General features: G+C 32.6%; 1 protein-coding gene across 1 annotated transcript in view; it reads right to left on the bottom strand.

The window, feature by feature from the left end:
• The window catches only part of LOC119635613 (obscurin), a 48977-nt gene that overhangs the window by 15882 nt on the left and 18853 nt on the right, over window positions 1-14242 (bottom strand). Inside the window, exon 6 of the mRNA XM_038030495.1 lies at window positions 1015-1107. Coding sequence (XP_037886423.1) covers window positions 1015-1107 — 93 coding nt within the window. The remainder of the gene's footprint in view (window positions 1-1014; window positions 1108-14242) is intronic.

The raw sequence follows: 14242 nt of genomic DNA, 5'->3' as shown, positions 1-14242 counted from the left end.
ATAAGGAGTCTCAGCGATTCTTAGGTTCTTGGACTTTTACACTCTCTAATGAACTAAACCGCCGAGATATGAAAGAAAAAATGAATGTTTGGGATTGGCTAGCGCAAAGTCTTGGCCTTAATGGAAGCGAAAATTTTTCAAGTGTGAAAATTTGGGGACTAATATTTAAAAATAATCATACATGTCGAGAAGATGCTAGGAGTGGTTAATATTCCATATCGCATAGGACATATCAAAAGCTTGGCGAAAGCACAAGTCAACTCTGAATACAATATTAAATGACTGCATTATAATAAAGGAAAAAGTGTCAAGTGTTAATATAATTTATCTCAACTTATTTTCTGGTCAAATATTTTATACTGTTTTTATAGCCCAACAGTTTTCTTACCTTTGGGATTTTTACACCGCACACCATTAGTGGTATAAGGGTATATTAAGTTTGTGAGAATCTATGCAGCACTCGTTTGTTACACCGATCGAGCTACAAAGTGATTCTAAGCTTGTCCGTCCGTCTGTCCATATTTCCATCTTATTTTTTTGTGAGCAACCTACAGGTCATAAGATTCGAAAAATATTAATGAAGTTTACTACAACGATATAACCTTAGCCCACAGACGGATCGGACCACTTCCCATAAGAGATTTCATTTTGAAAGGTTGTTATGCGAATAACCGTATAAAACGAATTGGTGTAGCGTACTTAACGATTGACCCTGTTCCACTATGACGCTATTACTTGTTTTTGTTACAAGTATTTCATTTTGTTTCAAAACAATTTTTTTTTCTGTACTTCGCTATATTTTGAAATAACATTAACTTTTCTGACTGATGATTTCCGCTTAATAAATTTTCGTATTTATTCTAATTGCGGCTATTTATGCGTCTATGACTGTATGTTCTTCTTTAATCAAAGTATGTTTGTTGTTATTGTTTTTATTTTCAATTCTGATCATTTTTTTAAATATAATTTGAAAAGACTGATAATGTGCGTGTGGCTAATCAATGAGATACGAACCTTTAAAAGTAATTGATAATCGTTAATTCGTTGTATCGGCAATTTAAGATGTTCACTTAACGATTTCTCGTCGCTGTGTCGATTCGATATTTCCTGTAAATGAATTAAAATTGATTAAATTGTAGTTGCCCATATCTATGACGGTATTTGTCTATGATATCTTTTGGAAGACATTGACCTAAACATGTTGCTAATCTGCTTAAAACAGCCACAATGCTTAACACTAGAACTAGATAGTGTTTATTGCGGATGTTAATTTTTCAATTTCGATTTTCGAAGAAATGTTTACATACTATATACGGTCTTGGACATTCCGACGATGCGGAAAACCTCTTAAATATATACTTTTTCTTTTCCATGAGAGTCCAGAAGAGACAAATATTTGAATTTTCAATATTTTTGATTTATTAGGAACTTTAATGCTACTACTATCTCCACCGTTAACGAAATACAAATTATCATATGCATTACATTACGCACACAGAATTATTTCTCAAATCAATTTCAGGATGTCTATCCATACTTCCGTATCATGCTGCTCCATTGTTTAGAAAAAAAAAAAGTTGGAATTTTCAAAATATTTGGAACTCGGACATATTTTGACACAAGAATGACAACACTTGAAATGGATAAAAGCATTTGTGCGACCATTCTCCACATATAATATCGTATTTTGAAAACGTCATGAAGTGAAAAACAATTTTCAATTTGCATAGCAAATAATCGGAAAACTTTTGGCAGCAATATCTTGGCCGACTATAACGTTTTCATTTCTTTTCCTTTAACTCTCCGATGCTATAAAACCAGTGAGAAAATAATTTTGCAGAACCAATGCGAATTGAGTGCATCCGTCAAATAGAAAAATTATGAATCAAAGAAGAAATATGCGTGACTTCATAAAATCATTCACCACTACTAGGGCGGAGATTGAGATAGAGAGAGAGAAGATATCGATGAACTATCTTCAAGTGTAAAAGTTGAGCCATTATCTACGATAAAATCTTCGAATGAAATAATGGGGAGGTATGAAGATTTGTTTCAACAAACAATCAACTGCATTCCATATTTGAAATATTCATTAAGCTTACATGAAGGGGCAAAGCCATTTTTTTTGATTTCGGACTTAAAAGCTTTTCGGCACCGAACCGATAGATGAGATATAGTTTGACGCATTGTCTTTTTCGAACATGGTTTAGAGCGCATCTTCTAAGGGATTTATTCATTACTCATCGGTACAAGCTTTCCTCTTAAGAGATAAAGAACGCAGACCACACATATACTAGTTAGCAAAATTTAAGATTCGTTTAAAAAAAATTGGTTTTGAATGCCAGAAGCTATTCTCTGCTACATGCAGGAAAAATAATGTTTATAAAAATACATTTGTTGTACCTATCACCGGATAAGGACGTCTACATTCACAAAGAAGACTCAGAGGCCCATAGAACAGGACATATTCTTGAACAGCATCAGATTGTAAACCGTTTTAAGCATGTCGGTCTATTTGTCTGCCTGCCTGTCTATCTGTGTAGTATCTGTGGTATATATTCTCCTGGTGGTAAAAAGTAAACTATGCGTTTCAAATCTGGCAGAAGCATTGGAAATTCTTGCGTGCCGGTTCATATTGAAATTGGTCCAAATCGGCCAAAAAAAAACGTTCATAGTACAACATATGCTGTTTTCAAAAATAAAAGGAAAAGTGTGTTTGTGTGCATTTACATTCTATGGGTGCTTTTGCAGAAATTCTATAAAAGTGGGAAAAATTGGCCGCGGCCCTTTAATATTATAGAATATGGAAATTTCGTTTTTTGTTCGAAACGTTTGCAGCGTGCAGAAATAAGCTTCCGGGATCCTATTAAGTTCACACATTATTGATCAGCAAACCGTGCTAGACATGTACATCTGTGCCATGGTTTTCATTCTAGAAAAATAGAGAAAATCATCCACGCCCACCTAATGATAGGGTATACAGATATAATGTTCATTTGTTCGTCTTTTTTAGAGTAATTGCGAGGGGTATAAGATTCGGTCTCAACTAAATATAATATTCTTATTTGTTTCTTTTACAGTTGTCCATATAACTAAATATAAATGTCCTCCAAATCCATTTAATGTCTGATCTGCAAATGTTTTCTCTCATTTCATGATAACCAAACAAAATCAAAATTTATTTAGTCGAAATATTTTCCTTCAGTTTCGCATGAAAAACAATTAAAACGTTCCAATTGAATGTAAACACAAAAAAAAAATTAATAAATAAAAAAAGTAAAAAGAGAAAAACGCACAATTATTAAATAATTTTGACCAAAAATAAAAATCAGTGAAATAAAACGAAATAAAAAAGATAATTACATACCAGCTTGTTTTTGCGCGGCGGATAAGGACCGCGTAAAAAAAAAATAATCAGAAATTTCATAAAAGACTGTAACAAACAACTTTTCATCACATTTTTAAAGCAAATTTATCTAATGCGGTGGAAAAGGACCGGAAAAAATGGTTTGCCTTGGAGAATATGGCAAAGGGTTATGAAAAAGTTCTTTCCAAATAAAATAGAGTACACATGGAAATATTTTAAAAAATGCGAACTTCTCATTATACCTTACACCACTTTTGCTACAATGATATATTAAGTTTGTGCGGATGTGCACAACACCCACTTTTTATTATACCGATCGACTCAGAATCAATTTCTGACAGATTTAAGTTCGGCCGGCAAGTATACTTTAACTTCAATAAGAAAACACGACCAATTATTAGACAATTATTAGTTAATAGACAAAGCTAAACTAAATTAATTGTCTTTTTTAAATGCAATTAAGAATTTTGTTAAAATTTTAGATATTAACACAAGTAAAAAGACTATAGTGTTTGCAGGCTACCATTAGGTCCTACATTATCCTACAGTTACCTATATAAGGACTTTTCAAAATGCGGCAATATGTGGGACGTGGTCGAAAAAGTGGTCGGATCCGAACCATTTAAACATAGACACGTCTGTGTACCATATGTTATTAAAATATTTCCAAAAATTTGCACGAAATGCACGAAAATAAGATGGACAGACGGACAGACAAGCTTAGATCGGTTTATAAAGTGATTCCAAATAGATTGATATAATGAGAAAAGGCTCTTTATCAAGTCAAGTTTAGCGAGTATTGCATACACCCACGAAAAACTTAATATAGCATTGTACCACAGCGGTGTTTGGCATAAGAAAAAAAGCAAACCTTTTGCTTATAATTTTATTAAAGACGTAAGGTAAAGCTGAAAAATATGAACTACAGAAAACCTAGTATGATTCTAGAAAGCTTAAGATATGGTCGTTTTGCGAAGACTTTTTAAAAAATTCGACTTTTTTTTTTTAACTCAGCGGCGGGAAGTACAAGAGCCTAATGTAGTAGACTTTACCCCACTGAAATCACATATATATGTTTATGTATTGTAATTGAGAAATTAAACTCAACTCAAACGTATGCTTATCATTTACTCCAGCCTTGGAAAACAAATGTAGCAAAAGTTAGCATAAAATTAATATATCTTGCCCTTTAGCGGTGGACCTAAAGACATTTCATTTAAATTCAGTTTTCTTTTTTTTCGATTTCTTTTACATTCACATCCGAAGCATTTGTGTACGATGCTCCTCCATGGCCTTGATTAGATAACGGCTAAAAATATTTAATGAAACAGATCTGCTTTTTTGACAAACAAACAAACACACAAACAAGCAACTGTATGCCGCCGTCAGAGTTCAGCATTTTGTTATTGTTCGAACATATTTTCTTCATTGCTCGGTCATCTAATCATACAATTTTATAATAAATTTCGTAATAATTCAACAGTTGGCTAATGTATGCAATATATGTATGTGTTATGTATGCACTTTCAAAAATACATGTGCTTATCTTACAATAGAGCGTACATCGCGATTCTCTATCTCTAGCTAACTTACACAAGTACTTAACAGTGTATGTATTATTAAAATGTTGGCGCCTTTTTCCTCTTACCGTGCACACGTACATGTTTCTTAATGAAGATAAATTAATGACTTGAAAATATTTGTGTTATGATCCGTTGAAAATGTGAAAAATTTTGTTTTTTTAGGTAAACGTAGCATCTTTTCTGATTTAGCATAGACTTGGCCTAGAATACGAAAGTTAGTTCATATTAACCCATACATATGAACGTTTATTCATACACGCCTGTTTGGCAGTAGCGGTAGTGGGTGTTTAAACTCGTAATTGCCAAGAAAACAAAAAAAAAAAAAAAAAAATCGTTTCCCTTCCCCCAAAAAAAAAATGCAATTTCTATCTCCTTCTTGCATACGGATGCGCGAAATGAGGTTAGGGCGGTAAGCGTTCACAGTTTCCGAGAATTTATTTTATCGTCTGAGTAATGTAATGTAATGTTTATTTAATATCTTTTTGTGTGTGAACTAGATATTCTTCTTCTTTTTTTTTTTTTCTTTGTTAGTTTTACTCGACCACATTAAAATTGTGTAAACACGTATGTACGTGGACATGTGTGTACAGTTAAGCGGCTATTTTTAATGATCGCTATAACTGTTTTGATAGTTTATGTGAGATCTTTTTCTTAAGACATGTGATTAAAGAATAAGTAAAAGATTTATTTTAACAAAAGCACACTTGCAAGTGCAAAGGGGAAAGTTCTTCGCCTGATAGTCGCACAGATAGTTCCTATCTTTTATATCTGAGTATTCGAACGTTGCAAAGTTACTCCTCAACAGCTTACCATCACGTTGTCATCAAAGTTAGCAACATGTGGAAACTAAAGTATCGCAAACGTAGCATTCATTAAGTAAGCATTGTAACAAATGCCCTTTAGTTCCTGATTCCTGCTGACCTGCCTGCTCTCGAAATTTCCCATTCTTTCCAAAATCAAAAAAAAAAAAAAAACAACAAAAATTGATTTATTAGATAGAAGATTGGCTTTCGCTTTTGTATTCAGCTGTTTCGCAAATACGGCTGAATATTTCATACGTGAAAATCGCTTTCGCAGTAACCTTTCACTATCTATTTCGATAACTGACTCGATCTTTGAAATTCTTTTGCATATTTTTGAATTCGTAAGACTGCGTCACATGCTGCTATTCTTAAATCTCTTAATCCTGTTGAGATGATTAATATTACATTAACACACCCTACACTGCCTGCAGTCCAGTGTTTTTTGTGCTGACCGAGTTCAAAATCATTTTCTCAATCAATTTAAGCTTGTCTGTCCGTCTTTTGTTTATTCATGTATTTTTGCGTTCAACGCGCAGAACACAAGTTTCAACATATATTCACAATATGTGATATATACTTACGGGGTTTGGCCCAAGGTTGAAATCGATTAAAACTCGACCGGATCGAGCCACTTTTTGCAACAAAAATCACAGAAAAATTTGGGATTGGATTCCGTCCCATATAAACCCCTTGCTGCAAAAACTAAATCCTTAAAAGGATTAAAAGGCCTAATTGTCAAGAGCCCTTAACCAAAATTGATTCGTATTGGCAATTTGACGTAAGAATCACGTACACCACATTTGGACCACATAGGTTTATTTTTTTGTCTACATCCTATATAAGGAATCCCGTAAAGAATAAGACCAGAATCGGTCTATAATAAAAATTTAACATAAAAACTAATTTGAATCTCGTGGATCTCTCTATAAGACGTATCATGAAAGGTAAATCTTTAATGAATTTATGTACTCGATTGATAATATATTTTATTTATTTATTTATTTATTTATTTATTTATTCCACTTATACAAGAAACTCAACTAAAACAAAATAGCAGTCGAGTTCAATTGACTCTTAAGTAAATCTTAAAATTATTTAATAATAAAACTTAGTATAAGTACAATAAAACAAATAAGGAGGAAAAAAAAAGAAAAAAAAAAAAAAGCATGTACACAACTAGCATAGAGCCACACCCACAACCGATACAGGACCAAATTGCAAGTGAACCCCTAAGCCATCGCAAACATGCATAAGCTTGGCAACCGATAATTGTTAACAACAAATTAATTTTCGACTCATAATGACAAAATCTAAGGTTAAATCAGTTTAAGTACGACATAGGTAAATCGCGCTTGTTGATCAAAATTGCTTTAATGGACTTTAAAGAGTCCGTTAATGAGAATAGATGATAGACATCATTTAGGTTCTTGCAAACAACTCTGAGCGGGTTAAACAGTTCAAAGTTATATTTGCATTGACTAAGCTTTATCAACATAAAGTGCCTAGAGAAGCGGTTAGGGACATTAAAGCAAATCTCACGAAGTAATGCGGGCGAATCAATTGCACCATTTATTAATTTGATTAGGAAGGAAACCCCAAGAACAAATCTACGTTTCTCGAGTGACGGTAAGGATAACAGAAGCAACCTATTTTCATAGGGTGGTAGATTGGTTTATATGGTAAAAAAATATAATTTGCATTTTTTGCAGACAAAAGGAGGCGAAGAACAAGAAGATCTTAAATTTACTAAATTTGGACTGCGTTACTTCACGTTTTGCCCACCTTCCAGCAGTACAGGAACTTTCATCAAAGGTGAAAACTGATTTAGGTTTTTGCAATGGCTCTCTCTCGCATGTAGTTTCCTATCAAACGGACCTAGTCGTTGCTCCGTTGTGGACGAGGTAATCGACTTCTTATCTCATCATTTCGGTGCTTGAAATTTTTCAATTTATCAATAGCCAAAGTACTTTAGCGAGCATTGCCCCGATAAACAGCTTTTTTTTCCCCAAGGGTCGCAGTTTCCGTCGTTTCTTACCGCCGAAATGCTTTAGTGAGTATTTCTTTCCCGCATTTTTCCATCCACGAGAATCGCAAAGTATTCTCCTAAAGTTTAATATTTTCCCGGCTTTTTTTTTTTATATACAAGTATACGAGCTTTTGGCTTCTACGCGTTTTGTATTTTCGTACTTGAAATCTGTCAGTCTCCCTGCAGGCGCTTTTACCATGCTTTATTGATAATCCGATTGACCCTACGCGGTATTTTTGAATTATAGTTTTTGCTTCTGCAAAGGTAATCTAATAATAAAAGCTCCAAGGGATAAAATAATTTCACTGGTTCTATCGAGAAGAACTCCTGTCAAATTCTATAATTTTGATTACCGTATCATTTTTGGCATGTAATAGCGAATTCACGTGTTAACCGCAGTAAAGAAATGAGTGGAAGTGGAAGTCTTCTCATAAAATCGTTCTCTTTTTGCTTTTGGCCAGTGTTCAACAAATGCAGCAACCATTTAATATTTAATTGGATGTCGTCAAGTGAACGAAACGCGCTACTCTAAGTTGTCCGCAGCATCGGTAAATTTCTCACATAATCTAAAATCGCGCTATGTATGCACTTTCTTCTCATCTTGTCCTCGTATATAAACGTATTTCTCTAAGAAGAAAGTGTTCCGATCGAAAAAGATAAAAGAATTACTTTTCTTCTTTCCTTACTTTTCGTTTCCTTCGATATATCGCAAAAGACAAAGACAGATGAAAATAAGTGGGTGTGAAATTTCATAAAGTGTTTTTATATCTAATCGTCTCTATCTGTTGAATTGTAGGGTAAAATTTGCTAACTTCAACTAGACAAGTGCAAAGAGAATCAATAAAATTTGATAATCTACGCTATCGTTACCGTCGCCTATTAATCAGAATTTATTCCTCCATTCACTTTCATTTCTTTTTCCTTTTTTATTATTATTATTATTGTTATTAATTTCGAGAAATAAATTCTAAGACTAAACTCTTAAAGCACTGGCATCTAAGGTTATCGGCTTTTATAAAAAACTCTAGCTCACTTGAGATGCAAGCCTACGACCATTGAGTTGCTAGACGAGATTCCTCGCCTACGGCCGCTCAAGCGGATATTTTTTTTTGAATTTGTATAGTTTTCATAAACTAATAAACGAAATAAAAAGAATTCTTATGAATGAAAATATGAAGTCTTCTTAAATTTTTCATTTCTTCTGCAGTTTCTTCTTAAGAACAAGCAAAGCAGCTGGAAATCCGACAAGAGGCAAATTTTGCTCTTATGAACTTATAAAAATCTTTAAAATACCCCATCAAAGTGCAGAGAAAATTCAAAAATCAAACATTTTTATATCCTACATCACTTGTACAGGTACAGGGTACGTTAAGTTGGTGCGGACATATGCAAGGCCTAGAAGAGCTCTGAAACATACCCATCGTTTCGGGATCATTTTCTACATAGATTTAAACTTGTCCGTCCGTCGGTCCATGTATTGTTCAACTTGCAAATTTGGTACACAGACATGTGCCAAGGACGAAAGCTATTGCAAATGGTATGGATCGGCCCACTTTTTCGACCGCTTTCCATATAACGTCGTTAGAAGAATGCCTGTGTGGGATTGTGCAGACTATTTAATGGTGAGCCTTGAGCAAAGCGTTGAGCAAATCCAAGTAAATTCTCTAACGATTTGATTATTTGTAGTAGTAGGCATAAATTTATTTACTTTAATCAGCAAAGTTATTGCTGACAACTGGGTAAATGAAAATCATCGCTTCTCATATTCTCTATAACTTTGCAATACTCTGACGAGAACTGAACTTTGAATCCTTTTGCGAAACTCTTTCAAAACAATTTCACTGCCTACCGACATTATGTCGATCACTACATTTTTAGTCCTACCTTTATCATCTCGGAACAAATGATAACGAATCCCACCACGATATTCTTCACAAGCTCGCAATAAGAAAGGAATTGCGTATCTTGAAAAGGAAGCACAAAAACGACAAAAAAAAATTTTGCAGTGATCATACCAAACTAACCGTGTTATGTCAGTCATTCTCTTCCCATATATAAGTTTATCATGTTAGAGAAATTGATTACAAAAAAGCTCAAGGTCGTTAAAGTGCTCCTACTCTTATGAAAGTTTGACTTTTAATATTTAGTTTATGATTAAACTTAAGATTCGTATATTTGCCCGCTTCGGCCGTTATTCTATTAGAATTGAATTTGATATGTAAACAAATAAAACAAAACAATAAAAATTAAGTCATTTTCGTCTTACATGTATCGTAAATAAATAGAAAATGAAAATAAAACTAAAGACATTTATCACATAAGCAATCTGTACGCGACTTTGGTTAATATAATGTCCGCTTAATATAATCTGTCATTATATTATGTAATTGTCTCGGTAATGCGAATAACGGAATGGAATAAGTCTGTCTGTTTATTTGTTGAGAATACGATTACTATCTCGAAAGAAGAAACTTGATCTCAAATATTTCAAGTTTAAACGATGTATAAATCTGCCGGCGATTTGGGAAAACTAGTAATCAATCTGGTTTTTCAAACTGTCAAGATGATTAATCTTGTGGATCAAAAGTGGACACGAAAATGAGGAAATGGATCGCCACTCTATCTTCCAGTCAAATGAAATGCAAGCAAGCAATCCACATAATAGGAATTTAAAAAGCTCGGCGCAAGATAAAAATAACTTGTTTTTAGTTTTCTTATTCTCAAAAAAAAATTAATTTAATTTTTTACTTAAGTTTTTTTTTTTTTTCTTTTTTACTTTTTTTATTTATTATATTCTGTTATTTATAGCATATATTTTGTCAGAGATGATCCGCAGATGTAAAGCATATCGTTTTGCGGCTCTTTTCTTTTCTTTTTCAGTCTACTGATCTTAACTGATCATTCTCAGTTTACTCGAGCCTTCACAATTTAGCGAATGCGTCTACTTCTGCAAAATCTTTAAACAAATTTTATGCTCCCACGCAATTAGAAAATATTTCGTTTTTTGTTTTTTTTTTTCTTGCTTTTAATTCTATTGCATTCACTACTGAAGGATGAAGACATGCTCATGATCTTATTCTATGTGTGAAAGTCAGAGATGCGGTCAGGTTTACACGGCTAATAGATTTAATTTAATTATTCAACCTATTGTAAAAACTCTTAAGATTGCCTAAGTCAAGCTACGTTACCAATTTCAATTAACTATTAAAACTAAAACTAAAAAGGTTGGACTAGCTAAGTCAGAGACCTCTGTTAACAACTATTTTAATTTTCTAACGATTATTGTGAAAAATGGGAAAAACGGGACTGCTCTGCCATCTACGCTATCTTGAAAACGTGAAAAATTGAAAATTTAAATTCAGAAGTTTTGTTGGAAATTTCCTCGAAAAAAAGCCAGTGGTAATATTGCGCTGTCAAAAAAGTACCGGGAATTGTATTGGTCGGGACCTTGAAAGCATTAAAAATTGAAAATTTGAATTATAAACTTTCTTAAGTCTGTGGAAAAAAGCAAATCTTGAGTTAGATCCATCAAAGAAGCACCAGAAACGGCCAGGGAAGTATAACAGGTTTTGGCTAAATGGTTACATCTTACAATCTCTTTTACCCAGTATACCTCCTTTTGTTATAAGGTTATATTAAATTTTCGTCCTTCAATACGTACGACAAGAAAGAGTAAAATATTTTTCAGAATCATTTTCTAATACGATTCAAAATTATTTCCAAATCTCACATAAACGTTCTTACGGAAAGTGAACTTTTATACGGAAAGGGGACCTAGTTTTTAGAATTTCATTATGAATTGTTGTTCCATAACAATAATTTGACATAACAAAAATGAAGTTTACCAAATTGGGATCACATAGATTAAATTTTGGAAATTAACAAGTTATAAAAGTGTTTGAATAAAAAGCAAATCAAAGCAAAATGTTTAACACAGTATGACCAAAATTGGTGAATAGCAAGATCTGTGACAAGAACATTATATTTCCTAAATTTAGATTATGTAAGTTCTCGTTTTGCGTCTGCATCCATATGAGACCTTCTATGGAAACAAGATGCAATTTTTTATACTTTATCACGAAAATGAGTGAAGTATTGTGGAAAGCGAAGTTGTATAGGTTTTTTAGCGCTCGACTACAATGTCGTTACTTGCTAAGTTGATTAAATTGTTACATAATTTCCAAGAGTTCTTTGACAACTGGCTTTTTGGCTCTCCACCGGTATATTGCACAGGTATTGGAAGTGGAAAAAATTGAAGAAAAGCTATGAAGTGTTCAGAGTGAGTATGAATACACTCAACGTCATATTATATGATAAAATGAAACCAATAAATTTGCAATTTATTTGTTGAAAGCATGCACACACGATTTTAATGGCCTGTGTAAGTCCTGATCATGAGTCACACGCATCGTTTTCTCCGAAAGAAACTCCTTCTACGTTTATAATTAAAAGGTGCATTGTTCATTTCAAAAGTACAATTATAATTTCATGAAAGGCGATTGACGTCTTAAAAAAGAAATCGCACTCGAAGCCAATTCCGAAAGACGGATATAGAAATTCTTCGATTACTGAAGTAAAAGTTGTCAATAAATGACTGGCATGAAGACAAGCCTGCATCTTAATGGAGTTTATATCAAATTTTTTTCATATTAAACTTAATGCTTTCTACTTGAAAAGGACGGGTGTTGAAGTATCGAACGTAATAATACTTAACTTCTAAAAGGCTTAATATTCCTCCAGTTATCATCGGCCTAGAGGGCGTAGTGGAGAGAGGGGCAAGCTGAAGGCGTCATTCGAACTGTGACATTAACGAGTCCTCTTCAAATAAGCGCATAAAGCGTCTTTTTCGGATAAAACTAATATATCTTTACCTAACAATTTGTTTTATCTTGAGGAAATTTCTAAAGCTGGATACGTAATTGCTATGATACGTATTTTACGTACGTAACGCAAGTCTGTTTGGCCATCCATAATCTGTTTATGGAATTGTTAAGGCTAAAAATGTGATTACTATGACACATATTATGGATTGATTAAACCGTCTATGTCTACAGTCTGCCAGTTTGACTATATCTCTATTGAGGCCATTCGTAAAAATTTGCATAGTTTATCACTGTCAAGCTAGTTTTAAATTGAGCAATTCGATTTGATCATATCCGTCTATATGTCTAACACTTGATATTTTTCCTCGTAATCGTTAGCGATCGATTAACTTTGATAATAGTTGGGATTTGCCCTGAAACAGAAATTTTTACTAAAGTTTTCCACAGCGACTAGACCGAAATTTAAAAAATTGTTTAAAAATTTGTTATAGGGTCACTTGCAGTAGGGGTTATCTACCGCCAAAATATAATATCCACAAAGCAAAGCATATGCATACATAAACATAACACGTATACACATACACATATATATATATATTTACATATGTGTATGTAGATATAAATATAAATGTATGTGTATAAATGTATGTGTGCGCGTCTGTGTGTGTGTATTTTTGCATATATGTTTATGTATACATTGATGTATATACATATTTATGTACAAGTTTATATTATATGTATATATATTTCATATGTATATATTTATATATGTATATATATATATATATTATTATATGTATATATCTTTTTTTTAAGTATTAAAGATTTTGATTAATGTACATTAATGTACAAAAGAAATTTCATTATTTTTTTTACGATTTCTTTGAAAAATTCCTAAGAAAGTTCTCGCCGCAGTAAAAAACGTTAATAGATGATTTATTTTTATTTTTTTATTAATACGAGATAGCAATCAGTCGAATTTTTACTATCCATAAAGTATCCATGTATTCGTTTTATACGTTATAGTTATGGCATCATTTATAAGTTGCGTGTATAATATTTTAAATATAATAGATATGTGCGTGTTTATCTATCTATGTATTTATGTATGTATATATATATGTGTATGTTACAATGTAATTGCAAATACTTATATATATGAGTCGAATATCATTGACTTATATATCGAAGAGATATGCAACGATTAATGGTTGCTGCTGTTGTTGTTGTTGTTGTTGTTGTTGCTGTTGTTGGTATAAAGTCGTTTAAATTTAGCACCTAATGAGCGAGCGGCAGAGAGAGTCTATAGAAATCGTAGCAAAGGAAGGGAGGACTAAACTCACTTTTCTTTTAAATTTGATGTGACGTCTGCGAAGATTTGCGTAAATCCAATTGTATATAGGTATGTGTAGAATAGATTGACTCTTGGTTTTCTCGATTCTTATGGTTAATGTTAAATTATTTTTCTTTTTCTAAATTTTAATTTTATGTAATAATTATCTTTTTTTATTTAATTTTGCAAAATATATTTTTTTCGGCTTTTATTTAATAAATTCACTGCTTTAAGCTCATGCACGCACTGGCTGGTCATATATATTTTTAATAAATATATATATGTATATATATTTGTAATAAATATA

Source organism: Glossina fuscipes, unplaced genomic scaffold, assembly GCF_014805625.2.
Source record: "Glossina fuscipes isolate IAEA_lab_2018 unplaced genomic scaffold, Yale_Gfus_2 27, whole genome shotgun sequence".
NCBI lineage: Eukaryota > Metazoa > Arthropoda > Insecta > Diptera > Glossinidae > Glossina > Glossina fuscipes.
This window is presented reverse-complemented; position numbering and strand designations above follow the sequence as displayed.